Here is a 27244-nt window from a genome sequence, read left to right on the forward strand (position 1 = left end):
TTGTGCCTGTAGTCTCCAGGATAGGCCTTGTGACCCCAAAGAAGACAAGCAGTCACAGAAAATGAATGGATGGATGGATGGACGGATGGATGGGGCATTTTATTCTCTAAACTTGAGCTGCCCAACCCATCATTAAGTCAATCATGGTGTCCAACTTGATCTCCAGGTAATTAATGGATGATGCTCATGTTTGGGAAACTCGCCTGAGTCGGCAGAACCGCCCCACCTGTTGTGGCAAAGTATACCAAGAGGGAAGCCCCCCCATACCCCTGCCCCCACCCCCAGTGTGGTCACCTGTTCTGGACATTATCCCATTGGCACCCCAATAACATGATGGACTAGTTTGGCTCATATACTACTTGCAATGATCGAGGCTACATCAAGTCTGAGAACAAAGTGACAAACACAAGTAGCTTAAAGAGGGAATATTACAAGACAGAGGGAGCCAGCGGAACAATGATCAGTCCTAATTACTTGGAACGTTATAGATGAGCTGAAAAGCTTCCTGATGACTGCTGCCCTCTGGTGGCTATCCTGAGTATTTCCCTGAAAGGGGAAGTTTGCCAGTTGCCTGTAACGTCCACGATTAAATTCTACAATATAGAATCAGTCCTCTAATTCATTATTCATTTCAAATTGTGCTTAACACATAACCTGATAAACCTATTTTAGGGACAGTGTGTTTTTATTCATGCTACTTTGTGTTTTGTGTATATATATATATATATATATATATATATATATATATATATATATATATATATATATATATATATATATATATATATATATATATATACACAGTGAGGTCAATAAGTATTTGATCTCCAGCCCCATGCTTCACTGTAAGTATGGTATTATTGGGATGATACTCATCATTCTTCTTCCTCCAAACACGGCGAATGGAGTTAAGACCAAAAAGTTCTACTTTGGTCTCATCTGACCACAAGACTTTCTCCCATGACTCCTCTGGATCATCCAGATGGTCCCTGGCAGATGGGCCTGGACATGGGCTGACTTAATGCAAGATTTTAAACCATGACGTCTTAGTGTATTACTGATAGTAGCCTTGGAAACGATGGTCCCAGCTCTCTTCACGGCATTGACCAGCTCCTCCCGTGTAGTTCTGGGCTGATTCTTCACCATTCTTAGCATCATTGAAACCCCACGAGGAGAGATCTTCCATGGGGCCCCAGTCCGAGGGACATTGACAGTCATCATTAGCCTCTTCCATTTTCTGACAATTGCTCCAACAGTTATTTTTTCACCAAGCTGCTTGGCAATTGCCCCGTAGCCCTTTCCAGCTTTGTGAAGGTCTACAATTTTGTCTCTTGTGTCTTTTGACAGCTCTTTGGTTTTGCCCATGTTGCTACTTAGACTTTTTGGCTGATTGTGGGGTGCACAGGTGTTTTTATGACAGCTAACGACCTCAAACAGGTGCTACTAATTTAGAATCATGAGCAGAGTGTAGCTGGACTATTTAAAAGCAAAATAACAGGTTTTACCATATAATATTCACATCTGTAAAAATCAGCAAGTAAAACAGTAGTATTGACTTTCTTTCTATTACACTCCTATCTGAAAACATTGCAGGATGTTTAGCGATGTCAAAAAAAAAAAACTTACCAACACAAAATATTAACTTGTTAAAATGCTGTGAGAGATATTAATAAATCACAACATTCTTGCTTGGTATCCACAGTGTTGGTCCCCAAATAAACAAGAGTGGTAATGCTAGTTTTTAGATTTAATTGATATGTGAAAACCGGTAAGTTTATTTTAAATAAAATGCTTTGTTTACATTTGATTATTCAGTTTACAATAAATAATGTGCCCCACCCCCCATCCCCCCCAAACGCAATCCTTCTTCAGCTTTTTTTTTAATTAAACTATGTGGATTATATTTTGCTTCAAATAAATCCAATAGAAGTTCAGTCAGGAAAGTCAAGATCTCACAAAATTAAGTCGATCATTTAACATGCTTTATTTCAGCATTCAAATAATTAAAAACATCTCAAATTATTATACATATACAAAATAGGTACAGATGATCCATTACCCCACCCACCCCCTTAGAAAGTGTGTCTGTTTCTCTCATTTTAAAATTCAAAATTTTCTTGCTTTTTTAGCTCTTTGCAGAAAGGCAAAACGAGAAGGGTGAAGATGTCTTCTCGCTAAAAGCAAAACGGGCAACAAAGGGGCCGGAATTTTTTAAAAAACAAATCCACCTGCTTAATCTACACCAGACAAGAATGTATGCTTCGTGTTTACAAAAAAAGAAATTAAGCTGTAGACCTGCAACCGACACTTCACAAGGAAAACAAACATCTGTTTTGCTTTGGACAGTAAGCCATTTTGTTTAGCACCAAAGGTCCTGTAAGTATCTGTGACAATATCTTATTAAAAGGTAGTAGGCTATTATACACCACTGACAGGACCCCATGAAGAAATTGCACATAGCCTAGCATGGAGTAACACTGGGTCATGTGAATTTCTTATCTGAGGTAGCCATAAGATTATAAAATGAAAACAAACCTCTGTCTCTGTTATTCACTGTATTTAAAATATATATTTGGTCACTCTTATTGTGGTTAAAACAACAAGACACTTCACTGTCATTTTTCAAATTTATTTAACACCTGCAAACGGTACAAAGCATTTGGTTTTTTTTGTCCTTCCACACTGGTATGAAAAACTGCAAAAATCACCTGTTTTTTTTCTCTCCAGGGGAATTTTACACTTTACACGTATATATTATTTTCTTGTTCCGGGTGACACGAATGAGTCTTTGGTATCTTTGATGTAAGATGTTGGTAAAAAAGTAGTGGTCCCATTTCCCCCAAAACTGACAACACACAAACACCGTCTTCATAAGTGCAGTTTTAAGCAAGTGGACCATTTGTGGCCAAATGGAGTTTACGTTTTCTTAATGCATAGGAAAGTTTTTAGAGAGACAACTGCTAGAAAAAAAACAATTTCAAGTCCACATTTGTTTTTTTACAAGAAGCAAACTGGGCCAATTTCAATGCCAAATTCCTGATTGGGTGCACCAACGTCCATAGGAGCGATGTCAATAACAGGCAGGCGTGATGTTTTCGTTGTCTTGTAGTCAATGACTGTCTTGCCCCATGTGCCAGTGTGTGACTTCAGGAAGAGAGAGAAAAATGAACATTAGCTTAAGTACCATTGGCTAGAGCCACTACTTTAGTACCCATTTTGGGCATAGGATCTAACTTAAGCCACCCAGGACCACAGTCAGCTGAATGTTTTAGAATGTTTGCTGTGAGCCACGTGATTCTCCAATATTTTGCTTGTCAGATCCAGGAGTTCAGTTTTTAACCAGTTAAAAAGCAACCTCAAATATACTGATGTATCATTATTGTTCTGCTAGTGGTCTGAAATCATTTTCTGTCACAAAGCTTTTCTTTTCCTTTGTTTTTTTGCTAAAACATTGGACTTGCCTGCTTTGTTTTTTAATTTCCACTTCCTTAGAGGAAACAATGCACCTTCTTCTTGAAGAGATTCCCTACCAGCTATTGTTGTGACGGTCCAATTAAGCATTTTGTACATAGATCCACCACAGTTTACTATTTCTAGACATACTAAACTGTTGGGGGAGGGAAGTCTATGATTAATCATAGAAACACACTACGAAGTGTTTAAGCTTTGAGTACAGGAGTAGGGAGGTGAGAACTCACCGTGCAGCCATCCTCAGCGACGCTGTATGTGAAGCGGCTGTTGCCCTCGGCTCTGATCTCGATCTCGTTAGATCCTTGCAGGAGCAGGGCCTTCTTCAGGTTCCCAGCCTGCTGGTCCATGTAGGCAATGCTGTTCTTGCAGTGGTATGTGATGTTCTGGGAGGCCTCAGTGGACATCAGGCGCAGGAAGGTCAGCTGAATGTTGACATCCTCAACCTTGGAGTCTTGGCCACCGTACTCAAACTGTCAGGGGAGAGGGAGCAAGAAAAGCATATTCAATACATCACACTTCAATACAATATTTAATTGTTTGTCATTAAGGTAGATATTACAGAAATCGTCATTCACCTGGAAGCCATCAGTCATTGCCTCTCCGAACCAGACGTGCTTCTTCTCCTTGGCGTTCTTGCTTGTGTACCAGTTCTTCTTGGGTACCTCAGCCTCAATTGGGTAGACGCAGGTCTCGCCTGTCTCCATGTTGCAGTAGACTTTAATGGCATCTTGAGGACAGCCCTGGTCAGGGTCAATCCAGTATTCACCTAGGGAAGGAAGAAGCTAATTATTAGTGCAAATCAAGGGGTACACATTCTAGAGCACAGACATTTACAGAAACAGTGTGACTTTGATGACATGTTACTTTACTCTACACAAAAATGTTATGAGGGTAGAAGGAACAATGATTGGTCCAGAGAGAAAACCTCTAATAATCAGATTGTAGAGGAGGTGGGTCCAAGCAACAAGAGGAGGAGGGACCAAGACATCAGATTGGTTTGTCCCACCTCCTCTAGTTGCTTGGATCCACCTCCACTACAATTTGATTGGTGATCTGATCTCCCTGAAACAATCATTTATCCCTCTGCCCTCAGAACATTTTTGTGTAAGTAAAACTCCCATGAGCGTTAAGTAAGAGTCGACCATTGCGAGCTGGCTACATACCGCTCTTCCAGTCAGGATGGCACATCTTCAGGTCACGGCAGGTGCGAGCAGGGTTCTTCTTGGTGCCATCAGGGCTGCGGATGTTTTCAATCTGCTGGCTCAAGGACTTGAGGGTGGTATCCACTTCCAGGTCGCGGTCGCGCATCACATTGGCATCATCAGCACGGTAGAGGCGGAAGGGATCTGGTGCCTTCTCCTGGGCTGGCTGGCTAATAAAGCCCATGTCGAATCCGCCGCCAGGTGCTCCAGGAGGTCCAGTAGGTCCAGGAGGTCCAGGAGGACCCTGAAGTGGTGGGAGGAAGACAAGTTGAAGAGTAAAACCATAGCAAAAGTCTTAATTCAATGCCGGGTCAAGGTAGGCGACTTACAGCAGGTCCAATTTCACCAGTACGACCACGGGGTCCAGGAGGTCCCATAGGTCCGGGCAGACCGTTCATGCCGTCTTTACCAGGAGAGCCAGCACTGCCAGCAGGTCCCTAGGAGGGGGATACAGGTCTGTACCTCTCAGACATCAAATTCTCCAGATAACAGATAATCACTGGAGTGGCAGAAAATTCAGATGGATTATCAGTTAATTTTGATAATGCAGCTATCAGGCATGTCTATCTGACTTTCACATCTGAAGTTATCAAGCTGCAAATACAACCATACTTGGCCCAAGTCAACATAAACAAAAAGTGGTTAAATAAATAGATGCATGTTTCATCTTTAATTAAAATATGTGCAATTCTGCAATGGTGTGATTATACCCTTCAAAAAATGATCATATTTGCATACGTACTCTGGTTCCGGCGGGACCAGAAGCTCCAGCAGGTCCTTGGTCACCACTGGGTCCCTATTGTGAGAAATGTCACAGTATCTCATCATACTACAGCCAGAACTAAACCAGTACAATACACTCCATAATTACTCTGTATGCTCAGTACAGTCCTACACAACCTGTAAGTAGGAAAATCGTGTTCATTTACTATTGATAAGAATTAAAATTCATCTGACTTATCAAAAATGTTAGATGACATAGACTGGCATGACATGCTAATAAATTTGGGAGGAGGAAATTTCATTTGTCTAATCTCTGAAACATTCAGACACTTCTACTGATCTGGTCACCGCACCTGTTATAATACGAAATTGCCATTCATTTATATGTTGCCATATTGTGCAAAAATGACAAAAAATGTTAATGCTGGGAAAGGCCATACTATATGTTTACATCATACGTCATAACAGTAACGAACATCGTTATAAACAAATACACAACACTATACGATGTAACATTTACTCACAGAAGGCCCAGGGGGTCCCTGCAGACCAGTGAAGCCTCGGTGTCCCTTCATCCCTCTCTCACCAGCTTCTCCAGTCTCACCCTTGTCACCACGGGCACCAGCAGGGCCCTGGAGTATGGGAGTGAACATTGTTCATTGTGGACTACCAAACCTACCATATATGTAGTATATATGTGCATTGCATGTATTTTAAGAGAATACCAAAGTGCACTTACAGCGGGGCCACGAGGTCCTGGAGGGCCAAGGGCGCCAGAAACACCAGCAGGTCCCTAAGGCAAGAACAGCAAGAGGGAGAGCTCAATGTTGTGTTGTTTCATTTTGTGATTAACCAAATGCATCAATGTAACGCTCATAGACAATTTGTTAGTTTTTGTGAATGTAACATTCATTGGCAATTTATTTTCAACAACGTAACACTCGGAGTTAATTTGTTTGTTTCCGTAAATGTAACATTAATACACAATGTTAGTTTTCATCAATATAACATGGGTCTTAGATACTCTGTGCACATTTTTGTATTTTGTATTCTGCGTGCAATCCATAACCAACATTCATCAAAACAATTCCATTATCATAAAATGGACACACTGTAGTAATGAATCCATTCATCTGGGATCAAACAAGGGGCCACATGACAGATTACAACACTTACAGTCTCTCCACGGTCACCGGTCTTTCCAGCAGGGCCAACGGGACCAGGGGCACCAGGAGGACCAGGGGGGCCATTGGGACCAGAAGCACCGGTCTCACCACGGTCTCCCTGTGAAGTGGAAAAGCCAAAAAAAGGAGGAATCAGCTGAGAAACAGTGAATGTTGCTTTATTGCACCAACAGCAAAGTCTGTAAGTACCTGCAAGAGGAAATAGGATTGACTCGAATAAGGAGGAACGTTACCTTGGCGCCGGCGGCTCCATCACGGCCAGCAGGACCCTCGGTACCAGGAGTGCCCTAGAAGCACAGGAGACGTCAGTCAGGTTTGGAAAAGGTCAGCTATGACACTTTCAGTCAGTTGCCCTTAAAGAACATGAATGCGAGCCAATGTTACAGAATCACTTAGTAAACTGAAATCTGACACCAGACAGCAATATCATACATTTAGGGTAAATTAATGTTGCACTTTCTGGTCATGGAATAGTAGTCTTTTTAGGTTCTTGCTTTGATAGATGTTGTTGTGCAGTCCCTGCTCCGATACTGATGACACTGAAAGCTCAGCCAAACTGCACCCATGGCTAGTTGACTCCTTGATGCCACTCATGTTTGTAATGTGACATTTGCCGCACTTGTAGGTCACGTTTCACAAAAGTATCTTCTAAATAAAGTCAATATAAATTTAAGTCTCTGATAAGCAGCAGCTTAAACGGAGAGGTAGCACACAGTCCTCAACAGCAGTGTCTCCCAGTCCGGTCTTTGAGGATCCACAGTCGGTCCATGTTTTTGCTCCCTCCCGGCTCCCTTGCCACACAGTCCATGTTTTTGCTCCCTCCCGGCTCCCTTGCCACACAGTCCATGTTTTTGCTCCCTCCCGGCTCCCTTGCCACACAGTCTATGTTTTTGCTCCCTCCCGGCTCCCTTGCCACACAGTCTATGTTTTTGCTCCCTCCCGGCTTCCTTGCCAGACAATCCACAAGGACCAGATTGGGACACACTGCTATATAGGTATTCATGTATTTCTGGCTGGCTTGAAAGAACAGTTCACTTATCATTCTTTGAAAGGCTTAGTTTCTATAACACAAGTTTCAGAGAGACTTCAATCAATCACGCTACACTTTAGCATTCGAACAAATGTGGTTTAGGCTTCTGCTGCTACTGCCAGAGAGAAATATGGCCTTTACCCCTTACCAGATATCTACACGCTTACTTACCTCACGACCAGGTTCACCAGGAGCACCAGACTGTCCAGGTGGGCCCATGGGTCCAGGAGGTCCACGTTCACCACTGGGTCCATTGGATCCCTGCTTTCCAGGCTCTCCCTAATGTTGGGGTCAGGACATCACAGATTAGTCTCAAGCCTGGACAGAGATTCGTTCTGTTTAATCATAACATTTAGTGGTAAAATGTGACAACACACGGGAAAAAATGGTCAAATCATGGAAATCCTCTAATAATTGTGATTATATTCTGACCCCATGTGGCTTTGTGCTTTGCAGAGTTTGCACAGAATAAATCAGATTAGAAAACAAGGAGAATATAGAGAGGATCTCCACTCCCAGATTTTTACAGAAGACTTTAAATATTTGTAGAATAATTAGCTACTTTGAGCTACCTTCAGTAGTTGTAATTGCTGATTTTGGGTGATTACTCACAGATGGGCCAGAGAGACCAGGGAATCCGCGCTCGCCTCTCTGTCCAGGGAGACCAACGATACCACGCTGTCCAGCGATACCCATAGGTCCGGGGATACCAGAAGAGCCCTGCAGCAGACACAAGACACAGGTGAAATGGCACCATTGTACTCGTCTCCATGTATCAAATGAAGAATAACTGCATTTCATACAAATGAATGTAGTTTAAACAATCGTTGGCAGAAACGACAGAATTGAAGGGGACTCACAGGGGGGCCGTCGGAACCGGGGGCACCCTTCTCACCGGGAGTACCGGGGGCACCGGCAGCACCGACTTCACCAGTGCGACCAGCAGGGCCAGTTTCACCGCGGACACCCTTCTGTCCCTCCTTCCCAGGAGGTCCAGAAGGACCAGGAGGGCCGGCGTTACCCTGAGTCACACAGCAGAATGGGGAATAAATGCTGAGGAAGGACATGAGGCTGGTAGTCGGGTACTTCTGTTATTTATAAGTTACGTAAGTTACATGTTCTTTTTTGGATGTAACCACGGTAAAACAAAGCTGGTTAAATCCTTCGGCATATTGTTTGGGGAGCTTGTGGAATGGAGCCAATTAGGTATTATGGATAAGTGAGTCCTGTTAATGAGGATAACCGGTTATAAAGGCACAATAGGCATTTATGCAAATCTAACAAAAAGCTTTACTTTTAAATCAAAATATTTACATTAAATCAACCAAAATTCTGTAGATATGCAACTATTAAACTGGTAACCAGTCAACCAACCCAAGAAGCCAAACCACAGATGCTTAATTTAAAATTCACTGGCGCGTCCAATCAGATTTGTGCAATAGGCATTGATTGGCGTAATCTGCAGAGCGCACTAAGCACTTGATCATAGCGTTAATTTAAACCCTATACTTGATATAGGGTCGCAACTGAGCTTAGTTACGAATGGAAGAGTACAGCTGGGGTATAACTAGCAGGGATGAAGAAAACCACACTTACAGAAGGACCGGGAGGTCCAACTCGGCCAGCAGCACCAGGGAATCCGGTAGCACCCTGCAGAGTCAGAGAGAAGAACCTGCATCACGCCATTCACACTGATTGGTACAAATGATGATTAAGTGCATGATACTAACTGCAATCCACAGTTACGCTACATTGTGTCTGATATTTCTTCGGAGGATGAATACTTACAGGAGGTCCGGCAGCTCCACGAGTACCTTTAGGTCCAGTAGAACCAACAGCACCCTGTTGGAATCAATTGTTTGCAATATAGATCATAATTCTCTTTCCCTTCCTATAATTCTATTAAGGGGTGTAAAAATTGGACAATATTAATACCAGAGGTGGATAGTTAAGGTCCTGAGAGTAAAAGTCCAGACCAAGATTTTGTTTCAACCAACTAGGTGAGATGAATATAAAAAGTCACAGTCACAGATACTCAACTGGTTGGCTGAAACAAAATCTTGGTCTGGATTTGTACTTTCTGAACCTGGACTTTCCACCTCTGATCATTACGTACGAAAACAGTACCTGGGGGCCAGGGGCACCAGTAGGTCCAGGAGGTCCGGGGGTACCAGCGTCACCTTTAGCACCATTGTCACCGGGCTCTCCCTTGGCACCGAGGGCACCATCAGCACCCTGCGGGGGACAGAGAAGCCCGAAAGAGTCACTCTGAGGTCCTTCAGAAGCAGAAACTGCTTATAAACATCTTATCAATCATTGTTTGCAGTCAAACACAAACAAGAGCACTTGACCTGGAAAGTAGCTACAATATTTTTACGTTTTTCTTTTTTTTGTTTTTGTTTCAGCCCTGAATTATGCAGATATTTTGGTTAAATAACTACAATTAAATATTGACAAGCAGCTGTTTATGAAAGTAGATCATTATGCATGCTTTTTGTGAGGGCAAAATAGTTGTGAAAATTGACATATGAAAATGCATAATTAATAATTATAATTATAAGCGGCACTGTGGCTCGGTGGATAGCAAAGCCGCTGTGTTTCCTTTGAACCCCCCCTGTATGTGTTCAGAGTTTGCACGTTTCTCCTCGTGTTGCTTGGATTTCCTCCCACAGGCCAAAAGACATGCAATTAGGGGGTCTTGTGTCTCTAAGTTGCCCACTGAGTGTGATTATGTGTGCCCCGCAACGGAATGGAATTTTGTTTCAGGAATTCCTATGCTGACCAGTAAAGGCTCCAGGTCCCCTTATGACCCAGTACTGGTTAAGCATCTGGATAATGGATGCATGGAATTTTACAAATTTATGTAAGTTTAACATGCTGCATGTTTGCTTTACTGCAGCATGTGCGGCTTGGTTGTAAATCTGTTTTAAAGCATCTAATGGAGTCATTCCATTAATCATTTTGTCCATCCATTCACCTGTAAATCCGTTGTCACTACAGGGCAATGGGGGCTAATGTATCATTAGTTATCCAGGAAGCAGTGAAGCATTTCAGTAACCTGTCTCCAGAAACGTATCTAAACATGTGATGTGGCCTAAGATGATTTTTTTTTTACTCACAGGAGGTCCAGCGAATCCAGCAGGTCCAACAGCACCAGTCTCACCACGCTCACCCTGGTCAGAGAAGGAAGTGACGTTGGTCAGTTGGGTCACGAATCCAACGTCACAAACTGGGTCTCAGACGTAAGCATGCAAACACATGAGGCTTGTGATGACGGAGGAGCCGGTACTCACAGGAGGACCGCGGGCACCAGAAGGACCAAGAGGACCAGAAGGACCAGTCTCACCCTGGGCACAAAGGGAGAGGAAGAACCAGCTTAGTTCAAGTTTTATAAAACTAATCCAATGACTAATTCGTTATATAAGACTATTCACAATCAACCTATTGCAATAAGGTTATTAAGACCAAACAGAAACTAATATGCTTTATAAAGATGTTCTTGCTTGTATAGATTTAATTAATTGTGTGTCCAGCTGATAGTCCATCTCTACATGCATACCTAGGGTCCAGCAGATATTTTGGGACTTTAGAGTATTTTGGGGTAGATCAAGGAAATATGTTTTTTGATTCTTGCAATTTAGCTTCTATTTCAGGGCAATTACTTTGTCACCAGGAGCACCAGCAGGGCCGGGAGGACCAATGGGGCCGGTCATACCGCGAATGCCATCCTTCCCAGGGGCACCATCTGTGCCCTTGGCACCGTGATCACCCTAACAGGAAAGACAAAATAATGACATTGAAATGGCCTGAGCGTAAAGGAAAGAGTGTCAAAATGGCTGCCTGTTAGACGTGCTTGTTGTGAAGGTACGTTCTGAGAATGCTCCTTACTCTGTCGCCCTTAAGGCCTGGCAGACCGGCAGCACCACGCTCTCCAGGCATGCCCTGGAGACCAGGAGGACCTTGGGCTCCTGGAGCTCCTGGAGCACCAGATTCACCCTACGGAGGGGGGAGGACAGGAGCAAGAGTTTACAATACCAATATGCATGCTTGACAATATGTGGTACGAGACAAACAAATGTAACTGCAAAGATGGTGCCATTGAGAAGACATTCCAAAATTATGCTACAAAAGGTAGTGAAGTCTTAGGCCCCTAGATGCTTGCATGGCCGCATTTCTCTCCAGGCAGCTAAAGAAGCCGTGGGGAAACATCATGAACTCAAAGTTGCCCAAACAATGCAGTGTATCTGAAGATGCTCATCTCTGGATTGGTTTGTTCCATTTCTTACCTTGGCACCGTCGTTACCAGGGGAGCCGGGAGATCCACGGGCACCTAAAGGACCGGAAGCGCCAGGGGCACCACGCTCACCAGGGAAACCTCTGTCACCCTTAGATGATCAAGAGAAGTGAAAGGTCAGCGATCACAGGAGGTAGTCCCAGTATGGAGGGTGGCTGCAAGACTGTGAGAAACAGCCTCCTACCCTAGATCCAGCAACTCCTGGGGCACCAGCATCACCAGGAACACCCTGTGAGATGGACAGAATTGTTATCAATCAAGATGATAACCTTAGGTTAACATGAGCTCTAGCTGAGCTGCAACTGCTGTGGTTGTTAATGAACTTCAGAGCTTCATCAGCATTTATCTGTATCTACCATGTGTTGCATAATGGACTGCAGAATAGCCAGGGACTAATCCAATTATACTCATAAATGTGATGGATATATAGTTACAATGGGCACATATTTGGGTTCTATTAGCAAAACTATAATAATGGAAACCAAACAAGAATATTGTTTTCCTTTACAATTTATACTAACAAAGGCTTTGTTCTCCAAGATCAGTAAGGCCATAACCAAAAGGCTGAATCTTATTACTCAATATTTAAAATATGCTAAGGGAGTTCAAACATCACCCATCCAAGATCAGGGTTGGGAGTAACCAAAGAGTAATTAGTTATTCCCCGAATGATGATGTTAAATCTTTTTTCACCCTTTGCGTTGTAATTATTATTCAATTCAATTCAATTCAGTTACTCATTATTCAAGGTCCGTTGTAAGAATATAACAGAGATAGGATGTTCAGTGGTGAGATGACCCTCCTGCAAAGCGGTGCATCACTAGCCTTACCTGTTCACCAGGCTTGCCGGGCTCACCACTGGCACCTTGAGGTCCAGGAAGACCCTATGAAAAAGGCGCAAAAAAGAGTGATTAGCACCTGTAACCAAAATGGAGGGAGAATATCGAGATGTATATGCAAAAAAATGCCTGTACATTGTTAACTAGAGAATATAAGCTGTCGTATTAAATAAATGATATAATGTGGTGGAAATAGCTTACCTGGAATCCGGGGGGGCCGCCTGGGCCCTGCTCACCTCGCTCACCAGAAGGTCCCTAAAATATGGATGAGGGGCAACAATGACAGATGTTTTTAATGGCCTTATATAGCAGAGTCACATGTTCTACTACGATTACATAATCTTGTCAAATGAAACGAATGCATTTAACACGGATTACCATAAATACCAAAGCCACAATGCTAAATGATTCTAACCTGAGAATAGAGGCTTTATTTTTTTTTTTAGTTATCTTCACTTTTTTGAGGACATCACTGAAGAACCTTCTAAAAACTAGAACTTACAACAGGACCAGGAGCTCCAGGGGCGCCGACATCACCGTCTTTGCCAGGCGCACCCTGTGTTGAGACAGAATTGATGCATAAACAAAATATACTGAGATATTAATATAGGCAGCTTTTAATCTTTTCTTTTCATGCCCGTGATTAAAATATGTATATGAGATATGATGAATATTTTATGAATTATGAAAACATGAGATATTATGAATATTTCATGAGGGTAATCAAGAAATACCGAAGCTATATTCCGTAAGAGTAAAAGAAGTATATCTCTGTGTGAGAACGTGCAATTCTGAACAAAGCTAATCAGAAACTGAAATATTTCAAATAAGCAAATACAGTCGTCAAGGGCTTTACAGTCATTCTGCGACCCCCTGCAGATGCCAAAATCCACGAGTGCTGAAGTCTCTTATATAAAATCGCGTCGTATTTGCATATAACCTACACACATCCTCCTGCATACTTTAAATCATCTCTAGATTACTTATAATACCCAATTCGATGTAAATGCTACGTAAATAGTTGTTATACTGTATCGTTTAGAAAATTGACATTAAAAAAGTCTGTATGCGTACATATCACTTCATTCATTTGGATTTCATGTAGGGGTCAGTGTGCGGCAAATTCATGTTCTTCTTTTTGGAACATTCTGGATTTTTTCTCTCGAATATTTTGAGTCTGAGGTTGGTTGAATCTGCAGAATGCGGAACCCGTGGATATGGAGAGCTGACCCTACCTTGGCTCAGTTTGTATGCTTTCTTTCCTCCTCAATACAATACCTTATATATTCAGATCTTAATTCTGCGTTTTCAACATTGGCAGGTGATCAGAATGCCACCTGTGTGATATAAACCCCATGTGGTTTCTAACTACAGCAGACACCAATACTTACGGTAGCGCCAATGGATCCCATCACACCTTTCTCTCCAGGTTTGCCAGGTTCACCCTGCATAGGAGAAGAAGCTACATCTCAGCCAAACAGCTTACAATGCTGCCCCCTTGTGGCAACCACATGTAGTGACTCCCAGTCAGTTTGCACAGCAGTCAGTCAGTAGTGACATCAGAAGGGCCACTACCTGTTCCTCGTAAGTCTAATTACTTACGTATGATTGTCTTCAACTAAATGGTTCATATACATCATTTTTATTTGATACGATTTCTTCGCTACTTACAGCAGCACCCTTTGGTCCAGGGAATCCCATGACTCCAGGCTGGCCTCTAGCTCCAACAGAGCCAGGAGGACCAGGGCGACCATCTTGTCCAGCAGGACCCTTAAGATGGAAATAGCAAGTTCCCCTGATACCTTAATACACTTGATTCATAGCTACATCTTCTATAAAGAGGCTCAACCATTTCAGTATCCATTGCTTATTCATTTTGTGACTTTCAAGTCCTAAATAACATGCATGTAACAGGAAAACCACTCTAACTATAGCTACAGTAGCTGCTGTTCAACATCCAATCAGGACTCCAGAACCAGGAGGTGAGTGAGATGTCTGGTACTTACAGGAGCACCAGACTTGCCATCAGGACCAGGGCTGCCCGGGCTGCCAGTCATACCCTAGAGTAAGGAGAGGCGGCAGAGGGAGGTCGACATTAGCTACGACGATCTTTGGTCAAAGTGACATAAGCGAAGCTAAATGGACCGTACAACAAAGGCCGTGTTTGCAGGTTGTAGAACTCATGAAATGCTACTGAAAGTTCTTGCTGCCGACTGTAGCTAAAATGTTCAATTTATTTGGACAGCAAAAATATCTTACAGCATATTTGTACTTTCTGGTTTTAATCAAACGGATACAGTAGTGTAAATCATAAAGAACGTCTGGCACGATATAACTTGTTGATTTCCCTTGTGTGTTGTGTTACAGCTCGATGCACAGTTTGCATCGCAAAGAAAGGTCAGCGATAAATCACTAGCTTATAAATAACAGCCAGCGGAGCGCAAAATCTGAGAGAAATACATTCCTCACCTTGGATCCTGGCATTCCAGGCTCACCATTCCGGCCCGGTTCACCTGCGGCACCCTTGGGGCCCACAAGTCCGGCAGGTCCTCGCTCACCGGGGACACCCTATATGGCAGGTGGAGATGGAACCAGCGATGAGGAGAATCTGTGTACAGGCCTTGCAGGTTATGCAAATCAGTACCCTGGCCAGCACTCAAAGCGATAAATTAAAAGTAAGTACTTGTACATATAGCAATCATCTATCCATCCATTTACCAAACTACTTATCCTACTGGGTCGTGGGGGGGGGCGGAGCCTATCCCGGAAGCTACGGGCACGAGGCGGGGAACAACCCAGGATGGGGGGCCAGCCCATCGCAGGGATATCGCAATCAAAATAAATTAATTAAATGGACATCATTCTGCATCCTAGTTGAAGTACCTTGGTTCAAATTAACGACTGACTTTGCTTGCAAAAATAAGTAAAACAAATTCGCTGGCTCACTCATAGCTATTCTTCAAATGGCTAATAGGGGGCGCCACCCTACCACACAGGATAATCTACTTAGATCATCCGTTCTCTGAGCCGTTTTCAGACCCTTCCAGGAAGCAATTAACAAACCTTAGGTCCAGCAGATCCATCAGCGCCAGGGAAACCACGACCACCGGGAGCACCCTGCCGATGAAGACACATTTTCTTCGTCACACATTTGTACTGCAATAACCTCTTTGGGAAACCATTCACTAAATCCGCTCATTTTGAATACTTGTGGAAATAATATCAATCAGCCGCTTTATGGCAGGTCGCTAGTGAAACTGTGCTAATCTTCTGCTGCGTTGTGACTTAAATAAATAGTACAAATACAAATGATTGCAGTGTTGCATTACAAATATGCTATGAAAAGCTATTTTGAAACTGGCATGTCTGGTTTTAAACGGTCAACCATAAGCATGCCAGAGTGATAATAATTACAGAGAATGAGCATGGGAGAAAAGAAAAAAGGAATGAAGGAGAGACATACACGCTCGCCAGTGGCTCCACGAGCTCCAATTGCACCAGGCTCACCACGGGGGCCTCGCTTTCCCTCCTCTCCAGAAGGGCCAGGGGGGCCCTGGACTCCAGGGGGGCCCTGGAGAAGGACACAACGAATGATCACTACTGGCTCTGAACGCCATCATCAATGCGATCATCACATTAACCAAGACAAACGCATCATGAACACGGTTAGATTACACTTTTGTGCAGGGAATGAACGATAACAATGAAACTCATCAACATGTTCTTCATATATGTCCTCTGAAAGATTGTAGGACATTTTGACTTCACGCTTTTATGTTTACAGTTTTTAATAATGAGACGTTGTCAAATGCCCTGAATGTTGAAATCGCTGGTTCTGAGATGCTACGACAGATGCTTAGTGTACTTTGATCTTAACGTAGGTGTAAATCCACGCCGCCTACTTACACCCTCTCCTTTAGCACCGGCTTCTCCCTTGACACCAGGAGCACCAGCCTCACCCTGCAATGGAAAGATCAAGGAGCATTAAATACAGAATATTAACAAGACTCTGCAATGCTTTCAACGAGTAAACTTGGATCATTTTTTTTTTTTTTAAATTACCAAAATTTTTGAAGAAACTAGGCTTAGGGTTAGGGTTAGGGTTAGGTTTAGGGTTAGCTACGTACAGTGTTACCCTTTGGACCAGGAGCACCTGCAGCACCCTGGGGTCCAGAAGGACCACGAGGTCCAGGGAAGCCGGGAGCACCAGCAATACCAGCAGGGCCCTACAGAAACCAGAACAAGTGCTCGTTCAATGCAGAAAAAATCACAAACAATAAACAATCACTACCAGAGGAGTATCACACTTACAGGAGCGCCCTTGGCACCAGAGGCACCATCAGCACCAGGGTTTCCCTGTTGATGACAAGCAAAGCAGATTTAGGTCTAAGTCGCACTGGATACAGAACAATGACTTGCAATACTTGCAAAGACTGTACTCACTGAAGGCCCAGCAGCTCCAGCGGGCCCAGGGTTGCCGGGCTCACCGCGAGCTCCTTGGGGTCCATCCGCACCACGGGTTCCTTGAGGTCCCAACTCACCCTATAGGCACGAGCATAAGCAAAGTGAAAATGAAACAAATGAAAACCACTGCGTTTTAACGCTCTGTGTTATGCAGTCATGTAGTTCTGTGGCTCAATGGTTAACACTCTAGACCAACAATGGGCAATCCCATCCAGAAAGGGCCGTTGCATGTATGAGTTTTTGCTGCAAATCCACAATTAAATGATTAATTAGAGGACTGATTGGTTGAAGAGTCTCCACATGTGGGTTTGAACTGCTGATCTAATGGTTATCTCAAAAACATACACACACACTGGCCCTTTGGGGATAAGATTGCCCACCTCTGCCCAAGATGATCTAAGTTCAAGTCTCAGTAGAACCTGACATTTCAAAGGATTTCCCCCCCTGGGGTCAATAAAGTTTATGTCAATCTATAGTAAATTGACATAAAGTAACTGAGTAATTGGAAATGCTTTCCAAGAATCCATCTGCCATCTCCAGTGTGATGTAGCTGTGATGAAAAACCACTCACCTTAACTCCAGGGCCACCGGGGAATCCAGGGGAACCAGCAGGCCCAGTTGGTCCCTGAAGAACAAAAAAGTGAAACCATTAGCCGGGAATCATGGGTAAACCTTTCATGCTGTAACCTGCTCAGTTCTGTTCCTCTCCAATTGTGATCATCTAAACCGAAGGGTTATATTCTATATAGATTCTGTATGTTCAGCTTCTCTCATCTTTAATGTCATCCTTCCGTCTGATGAGGGTATGCATTGACATTGACATTGACATTGTCAATCAGCAATTCTAATTGGATTACCTGCGACGTTTCTGATTGGTTATGAATATGTCAGGGGTTTATCTGGAATACTCACAGGAGGACCAGCGGCACCAGCTGCGCCATCATTACCACGAGCACCCTATGGGAGAAGGGGAAAGGTAGTTAAATTAGGCAAAGGAAAAAAAATTATAGGTCACCTAAACAATTACAGGGACAACCCTAATACACATATATTTCCCTGTTCCTCCCCGTCACACAATCAAAAACCTCTACTGAGATGGGCTCAATGACGGCGACCTCACAGCCCAGCCATCGTTAAGATCATTAGCGAGAGCACGAAGGTTTATTCCACTTCATATGGATTAACATGGATCATGGTGGCACTTACAGCAGTTCCAGGAGCACCAGCACGGCCTCTCTCACCAGGGAGACCACGAGGACCCTAGGAAAATAAGAAAAAGGTGGCGATTAGTGCGATTAGAGGCCGCACTATTCATCACCATCAGACGGCAATTCGCAGGAATAATCCGGTCAATCTACTAGCATTTTTATTAGTTTCTGACAGAAAGGAAACTACTAGTAATTATTTGCAATGATTATCTTACACTTTGTATCACTATGTATTCAAGTAAATCTTCCATCCATCCATCCATCCATCTGTCCATCCTCCAACTGCTTATCCTCTACAGAGCTGCATTGAGTTTGAAATATATCCCAGAATGCACGGGGCAGGTGAAAGGGGGAGACCCTTGATGGGATGCCAGTTTAAGCATATATAGAGTCACCCGCCTGACTTTCAACCAAGTTGTCATTGGAGGATCATGGAAGGGGGAGCAGGGGGTGGAGCCAGGCAGCAGAGCGGGGGACAGAGTCCATTGTTTAATTCAGTTAGTAATGTAGTAAATGTTTAGACAGATGTTTTGATGGTTGGAATTCTTTTTTAAATATTTCTGGAAAGACTATAAATTCTATTATAGTTCTCCTCTATAATTCAATTGAGCCAGTTGGAAAAGGCTGAAGACCAGCATACATCATCTCTGATGTGAGCCATGGTGACTGGTGCGGGTTAACCTCCGGCTGCTGGTTACCATAGCGCCCTGAGGCTCTAAGCTGGGTGCCCACTAGGAGAGGCACCTTGCTCTGTCCATGATCACCAATGAAGATGGAGGCAAGATCCCTAGATCCTAATACCCTCAAGCCTGAAGTTACCTGAGCGGGGCAGGTATCCATCACTCACCATTGCGCCAGGAGTTCCGTTCTCACCAGCTGCACCAGGCTCCCCCTGTGGACGGTTCACACGTGAGGGCGTCACACAACAAAATATGGAAAACAGTGTTGTGGTCACAAACTGGATGGTCCCCCACATACCTTGGGACCAGCAGGGCCAGTCTCTCCCTTAGCTCCATCTAGACCGCTGAAACCCTAAGAGGTACGAAGCAGACAGCGTTACAAGGTGCTGGGATTCCTGGCTGCACTTTCCTCTCCGGAAGGGTCTGCAGTCACTTACTCTGTGTCCCTTGATGCCAGGGAGACCTGGGGTTCCTGGGAAGCCACGAGCACCCTGGGGGCAGAATTAAAGGATTTGATTGTGAATTAGGTGAATATAGTTCTGCAGGGCAGTAATTTGTGCATTGAGACAGACTTGTATCTTGACACTTGCGGCAATATCATCACACAAGGTACTTACACTGAATCGATTCATTAATTATTCAAAAAATAAATGTCACTTTGGACAAGAGTGTAATTCTTATTACTATTAAATTCTAAATTAAAATGATTTCCTTTAGCAACATACTTTCTTTGTATTTTCACCACAGGTGAGAAACTGATGCGTAAGTATTCAGACTGATTTATATAAAGGGCCCTTTCCGATATATTTGCCCCGTTTTACATAAACTTATGCAAAACTTATACAGTGTAAGCAAAAAAGCCAGAAGACAGCAAAGGAGAGAAACAAAAAACCCACAGGGAACAAAAAACCAGTAGGGAAAAATCCAGTGTTAACTGGTGGCCCTCCCCTCCTGCGCATGCTGACCATTCCAGTTCATCTGAGTGCAGAAATGATTCGAGCTTTTTGTCCAGACAGGCTTTCTTGCAGGACGCCTTTCACATACAAAGATCAGCTGCTATGACATTCAGGCTCCACTGTAACAGCCCTTTTATGGCGGCGGACAGAGTACTGTAACTTCTTATTGGATAAAATGTATCCAATGACTTTTTAAAAACTTTCAGTTTGTATTTATTGTTAAAGTAATACAGACACATACGGTGCAAATAAAAATCAACTGATCAAATAAAACTGCCACTTATTATAACAATGTTAATAAAAATGAACCTTTACTGTAATTTAGAAAATAGCTATAATTATAGCTATTATTATTATTATAATTATAAAAAACACAAAGGATGCTCTTTTTCTAGCTTCCCACTTTACTCACATAATATTATAAAAGATTTAGAAAAAATATGTTTTTTGGCAAGTTGCCAGTTTTCCATTCTCCAACTTGACCGCATCCTACGCAAAGAATTGAAAAACAGTTCTTCCAAGAATTTGAAATATCACCTATTGGGAACCCAGTCCTCAATTGCCAAATCTATCAAAAATTCCATATCTGTATTACATTTGCTTTGTTTTATTTCATCAATATCCATTTCCCTTGCGTATTATGTATTTGTTTTGCGTTCTGAGCACTGCATTTATTTAATAAATACAATAAAATCTCAAAATCATTTCCATATAAACAACATGTAGAACAATTATATTTACATATCTACATTTCATTCACTACACTTGACAAATCATTAATTGACATATTCTCACAATTCATTTAGTTTTCAAGGAACCAGTACTGATACTGTGAAATCCCAGTAAGTCCTTTTCAAAGATCATAGATGACAATGCAGTGCCTATTATAACTATAATTAATAGAAGCAACCTATTAACAATACAAATATATATTAAATGAAAAATATTTTAATTTAATCTATGTTTCATATTTATAATTCCAAGTATTGTGAAGTCTATCCTAAAATGAAATGCTAATTTTTATTGCAGATAAAAACATATACACTGCCTTTTCATATAGTTATTTTTGTGCCTATTTTTTCTGCTTTGTTTTTGAGACATTTTTCCTACTTTTGAAAAAGTTTGTTTATTTAATGAAATAAAGGCATTGACCCAGTATAGCTGACTGGATGTTTTCAGTTTTTTGTAAAAGTATAAACGTCTTCTTCATCTAGATTGTTAACTACTTTTTTAAATGCACTGCATGATTCGTGGTTAGGTCTGTGGGTGGACTCTGTGTTAAAGGGCTGGGCTTAATGAGGGGTGATAATCATTTTTCTCAGCATGGTATTAACCGTTTCGTTAGACCACGAGAGTCAAACTGCTAAATGCCGACAAACAGGCACAAGATACAGGGCCTTTAAAACATTTTTCTCACCTGTGGGCCAGATGGACCTCGCTCTCCAGGACGGCCAGGCTTGCCAGACTCACCCTGAGGGTTGGGGGGGCGGGGGGGGGGGCAGTTAGACAGTTGTATAAATAGTGGAAAATGGCCTACAGCACAGTGGGTAGCGACATGCTTATGGAGGAAGCTTAGAGTGTTCAGAATGGAGTCCTAGGTAAGTAACATGAATTGTAACTTAAATTAACCTACCGGTATTTACATATTTCTCATTTTAATTGCTTTAATAACATTGTTTCTCTATATCCTAGCACTCGAGTAAGCAGGCTGTGGCCTGCTAAGACGATCAACTAAATTAGCAATGGGCTATCATTGAAATACATGCTATTGTTAGCTATTGCTAATAATTATTACTTGCACAGTGACACCAGTTCTTATGTGCTAATATGCTTGAACTGGTAGGAAAAACCGGCTACTTACATCATCTCCGTTCTTTCCTGGTGGACCAGCTGGTCCACGTGCCCCCATGGGACCCTACAAGAGATGAGAAAATGTGAGCGCATGTGTGTTTGTGTGCATGGTGGTGCACACATGATAGGTTACGTTTGTTTACAATGCTCAAAAGCACGATTGGGAGTTGTTGACAGGAAGGACAATAAAAATTGCTGGACTTTTTTTTATGTGGCAAAGGTTAAACCCATCTAACCTAAGTCTGCTAAGCCACAATATGTTTCGTGGTTGCGTTTTGGCCTAGTGGGATTTATTCAGCGTGATGCATCTTATCTGCAAATGGACACATCTCAGGTAGCTTGGTGATGTGTGACAGGATGAGAGTCTTCCGGGTACTCACAGGAGAGCCAGCCTCACCGGACTCACCGGGAGGGCCGGTGAAACCTTGAGGTCCCTAAAACGAGATGGAGGATGGAGATGAGACCCGCAGTCTATCATGGAAATTCACAGAAGTAACGACTGAAAAAAACGACGGACTGACAGGCACGTGGCCCAAAGTTGCACGTTGCCACTCGTCGTGGGCAACAGTGAAAGTCACCTTTACACAACTCAGGCAAACTGATAAACTCTCATGAGGGACTTACGCTGGCACCAGGGGGCCCAGGAGGACCGCGGGGACCCATTGGACCCTGTAGAAAAACACATCAGTTTATTTCCCACATTCTCACATCAGAAATCAGCCGTAGTTCAATCTACATCCTATTGACAAATCGGTATCTATTCAAACGCAATTGATATTTCTAGAGACGATCATTAAAGTAAAATTAAAAATTCGTAGTTTTCTGTATGACTCCTATGTAGCTTAGATGTTTGGAACGTCTTTGAAGAAGTTCTAGAGGTATTTGGTAAACTGTGGCTGCAGTGTTTTCTTGATCTGCATTCCAGAGAGACGGAGGGGTGAGGTCCGTACCATTGGGCCTGGGAGAGATACTCCTCCAGATTTCTCATCATATCCAAAAGACATTTGAGGAGAATAGTTCTGTAGCGAACAAGAGAAAGAAAACACAGCGTCAGTGTCTGGTAAGGTCAGTTATAATGTGGTGAGGTGCATTCTCCGAGATTTTGCAGGAATATCACGGCGTTGAGTATAACATCAAAATAACTCATAATACTTCTAGCTCCATAAAAGGCAATAAGGTTCTGTAGAAGAGTATGCAAATAGAAAGTATTTCTTGTGTGACATGTGTTATATCTGCGTTCTTATCCGTTGCTGAAAGATCACAATAAATCTCTGACCGCTGTCCAGAGCAACGGTGCTGAAACGTGTTGAAGAGGCACACGGGCCTCGGGGCGGCTGGGCACGTGTTTCAGGAAATACAACATCTCTGCGCCTGCTTTCCAGGTGTAGAGAACCTGAAAAAGGTTTTCTGGGTCTACTTACTCCGCCAAGGCCAGGAGGTCCGGGGGGGCCGGGGGGGCCGGGAAGACCGGATTCGCCAGGAATGCCATTATTACCAGGAGGCCCAGGAAGACCCTACAAAATGCAGAAAACATCTTATAATGGAAACCGGGAAGAAATATACGTTCTACACACTAATCACAGGATCACAGAGATATTCATTGCACGGGCAGATTGGAGTGCCAAATTCACAAAAAAAACAACAGACACACTTGAAGACTTTAGTCTAAATCTTACCAGCTCATGCCGCAGTGCTAGTATAGACATCGCCTAGTATAGACATCGCCTAGTATAGACATCGCCTAGTATAGACATCGCCTTGTATAGACATCGCCTAGTATAGACATCATCTACTATAGACATCATCTAGTATAGACCGCCTAGTATAGACATCGTCTGGTATAGACATCGCCTACTATAGACATCGTCTGGTATAGACATCGTCTACTATAGACATCGCCTACTATAGACATCGCCTGGTATAGACATCGTCTACTATAGACATCGTCTGGTATAGACATCGCCTAGTATAGACATCGTCTGGTATAGACATCGCCTACTATAGACATCGTCTGGTATAGACATCGTCTACTATAGACATCGTCTACTATAGACATCGTCTGGTATAGACATCGCTTTGTATAGACATCGCCTAGTATAGACATCGGCAGGTATAGACATCGTCTGGTATAGACATCACCTAGTATAAATATCGCCTAGTATAGACATCGACTAGTAAAGACATCGCCTGGTATAGACATCGTCTGGTATAGACATCGTCTGGTATAGACATCGCCTAGTATAGACATCATCTGGTATAGACATCGCCTAGTATAGACATCGCCTAGTATAGACATCGCCTAGTCTGCAAACCAGCATAAATAATCAATGATGACCCACCCTGTCGCCTTTGGCACCGCGGTCACCTTTGGGTCCCTGAGTTGGGGAAATAAGCAAAGCAGTAACTCAGAAGACGTGAGGTAAATCAATCATTTCTGACCTTCTCAGACCAAAAACAACTAATAGTCATTCTTTATACCTCCATTAAATTCTAAGATCTTTTCGTATTTCTTACACATGCTAACTTTTGCACAGTATGTAACATATCCTTTGTGGTCCTTCTATCAGCACGTAAGACGTTCCTTAAAGGTTGAGGGAAGGTTAAAGAAATTACCTCAATCTGAGGTCCCTGTGGGCCTGCAACAGACAATAATGTGGTACTTTACAAGTCAGGTTACAGCAAAAGTGCAAATATACGACAGATGAGATATTCATTTGGTATTTTATATAACAAAATGTTCAGAGCCATTGGCATCTATGATAAAATTAAAGTCCATTTATGACTTTATGATTCAGTTTAGCATTTCATTTCTTTGTCTCGGTTATTAATGCATGCTGAAGGTCTGAGCTGCGATCCGCTTAATCAAACCAGCTGAATCCTGGTTTTGTTTCCATTGCTTAAAAAAACTGCAAGCAATTTGTGGGCACCAGTAACTTTGCCTGGAGGTCATAGTGGGAAAACTATGTAGACGTTAAAACGTTCCGAAATGTACCATCAGGGCAGATTGGGCAGCATTCCCCGAAGGGGATTTCTGGATTGGGGCAGTCAGATGTATCTTCACAGATCACGTCGTCGCACATGATGGTGCCGCTGTCGCACACGCAGATCTGGCAGGGCTCAGGTTTCCATACGTCCTTGTCGTTGTACAACTGGCCGTCCAACGTACAGCTACCAGCTGGGCCTGGAAGCAGAGCGGGCAAAGAAAGGCCGTAAATGACCTTTAATAAGCGCCGTCAACAGAAGTCTTCATTTTCAGTGAAGCATCTATGACATCTCCGCTGCTGTGCATTTTATTTATTTATTTTTTGCTTAAGGGAACAGGCCTTATAAACCATGAACTACAGAAGCTGAAGCAGGCGACGTTATATAGCAACATTTGTTCATGGCATGCAAGCTAAAAAGATGAACAGCAGGAATTTTCAAAAGATTCCCAATTAGAATAAATGTCAAATATACTCTCTATATTAATATTTCATAAGGTGTATATGTGACATATAATCTACAAATTACTATTTTGTGGTCTTCTAAGAGGTTAGGAGATGGATGGATGGATGGATGGATGATGGATGGATGGATGGATAGATGCTGGATGGATGGATGGTATATTGTAATGCTAGGTAATATATGTATCAGTGTAGTTCCAAAGAAATATATTTATATAACACAAATATTACTTGAAATAAGGGTACTATATCTGTATTGTGCGAATTAACATACAGGTTAGTCTGTAGATCTACCAGTAGCATGATAATTTATCGACAATTACATTATTTAATGATAGAAATTATTAGTAGATAAATAATCGGTTAATGAATTTCATGATCATTTCATTGGGGATGTGCAGTGAGAAATAGTGAGCAGTCATCAGGGTAAAAATGTGTGCAGTGTAAGTATTCCCTGGTGTAGATAATCTCCCAGTCCAGCATGGTGTACCGCGATAAATCGTCTGCATATTTCAGTTGCAGAAAAAAGTTCCACGTCCTTTGTGGTTTAGTTCTGAAATAATTGAAAACGGCTAACCTGGCAACTCAGATTTTCCATGCAGAGAAGTCTGTACTCGACATATGTTTTCCATTAGTTAACGTAAAAATGAGGGCGGGGACACAGGTGGGGCTGTATTTAAATAAATCACCTTGCAGCTCCAGATCAAACCACATGGTGGCGATATAAGTCCGTTTGATGTTCCTCGGTTCCGACTCACAGTTTTTGAATGAAGTAATGCCCCAACAATTTCCGTGAATGCATCTTAAATATATACTTTTTATACTCCAGAGAATGCACTGAGAGCAGTCCATTTTAGGAGAGCTTCATAACGTCTTCATTCGGTTTCTGGTTGCTATCTGTGTATCTAAACAGTCGAATTTAATTAAAGAGTATTTTTCATATTGTGGAATTTCTAATTGATTAATGAGTTTGCAGAAGGCCTAAATATTTCTTTCCAAAAATGAGACAGAAGATAATATATTTAAATATATAAAGGACACATGAAAAATAACCAAACATTCAAATAAGGTGATTAAAACCTTTGTGTTAATTCACAATTAGGCACATTCAGATTATAATTGCACCAAATTGAATTGTGCATTAATTTATTTATCTCTGTCCAATAAGCACACTTCACTATCCATTTCGGTTCCTCGTGCTGTGCTTTTTTGTGAACCTTACTCCTCGTGCGCTTTAGAAATGCATTAATTATATCTCATGCTATTATATCACCACAAAGTTGCTTCAAAAACTAGCACTTTTTTCTTTTTTCTAACGTTTCTGGGGTTTTGAATGTTTCTTGCTTTTTTCATTTGTTAAATATAATTTGTTAGGACATCAAACGGAAAATAAAATGATAAGACTTTCAGACAATACAGGCTGTTTTTTCAAAATATTTTCATTGACAAACTAATGCTAATGTCAAATTACACACAAGCTGTATTTGGATATTATATGCTGTATATTCGAAAATGAATGCTTTCCCAAGGTAATGACAAGCCGCACACTTTACCATCTGTAGTTCAGCGATTTAACACTTGGCCTCACGTGTGTTTAGGTAGTATTTAGAAACTGGTTGCTGAAAATCACAATTTACTATTTCATTACAATTACAGCCTAGGAAGCTTTACTTACGATCATCCTCGCCTTGACATCTTGCCAGAAGCGCCGTTGAAGCCAGCAGGAGAGCTAGCCGAATATCCACAAAGCTGAACATGTCTAAATATTAGACATGTAGACTCTTTGAGGCGAGGGGGAAGTTTTTTGTTCCTTTAGACTCCAGTCATACAAGGGAGGGTCCGGTCTTCCGTATCTCCAATCCAGACCCCAGGAGAAACTCCCTACTACCTAAACTAAGT

General features: G+C 42.4%; 1 protein-coding gene across 1 annotated transcript; it reads right to left on the bottom strand.

Annotated features, from left to right (window-relative positions):
- Positions 1–1960: 1960 nt before the first annotated feature.
- Positions 1961–27244, bottom strand: LOC111855986 (uncharacterized). Its single transcript, XM_023835553.2, has 51 exons — positions 27021–27244; positions 24895–25083; positions 24516–24538; positions 24242–24277; positions 23324–23416; positions 22853–22921; positions 22527–22571; positions 22283–22336; positions 21913–21966; positions 21469–21522; positions 19533–19586; positions 19394–19447; positions 19263–19307; positions 18414–18467; positions 18120–18164; positions 17779–17832; positions 17187–17285; positions 17055–17099; positions 16871–16969; positions 16650–16703; positions 16207–16314; positions 15807–15860; positions 15213–15311; positions 14750–14803; positions 14415–14513; positions 14135–14188; positions 13246–13299; positions 12945–12998; positions 12735–12788; positions 12089–12133; positions 11897–11995; positions 11499–11606; positions 11273–11380; positions 10904–10957; positions 10730–10783; positions 9738–9845; positions 9399–9452; positions 9207–9260; positions 8471–8632; positions 8223–8330; positions 7782–7889; positions 6814–6867; positions 6573–6680; positions 6136–6189; positions 5921–6028; positions 5416–5469; positions 5003–5110; positions 4635–4917; positions 4047–4237; positions 3699–3941; positions 1961–3144 (listed from the first exon to the last, which is right to left on the bottom strand). The coding sequence occupies exons 1-51, from the start codon at positions 27100–27102 to the stop codon at positions 2998–3000; spliced, it is 4344 nt and encodes a 1447-aa protein (XP_023691321.1). The 5' UTR covers positions 27103–27244; the 3' UTR covers positions 1961–2997.

Source organism: Paramormyrops kingsleyae, chromosome 22 (assembly GCF_048594095.1).
Source record: "Paramormyrops kingsleyae isolate MSU_618 chromosome 22, PKINGS_0.4, whole genome shotgun sequence".
In the NCBI taxonomy this organism is placed as follows: domain Eukaryota; kingdom Metazoa; phylum Chordata; class Actinopteri; order Osteoglossiformes; family Mormyridae; genus Paramormyrops; species Paramormyrops kingsleyae.

What these genes read in the sequence shown, in the direction of transcription:
- LOC111855986 (XM_023835553.2), bottom strand. Translation starts at nt 27,102, where the DNA reads ATGTTCAGCTTTGTGGATATTCGGCTAGCTCTCCTGCTGGCTTCAACG. An exon ending in CCGGTGGCCCTGGAGTTAAG is followed by an intron (nt 17,286 to 17,778) that starts GTGAGTGGTTTT and finishes TCGTGCCTATAG; the next exon opens with GGTGAGTTGGGACCTCAAGG. An exon ending in CTGGACCAAAGGGTGCTGCT is followed by an intron (nt 14,189 to 14,414) that starts GTAAGTAGCGAA and finishes TCTCCTATGCAG; the next exon opens with GGTGAACCTGGCAAACCTGG.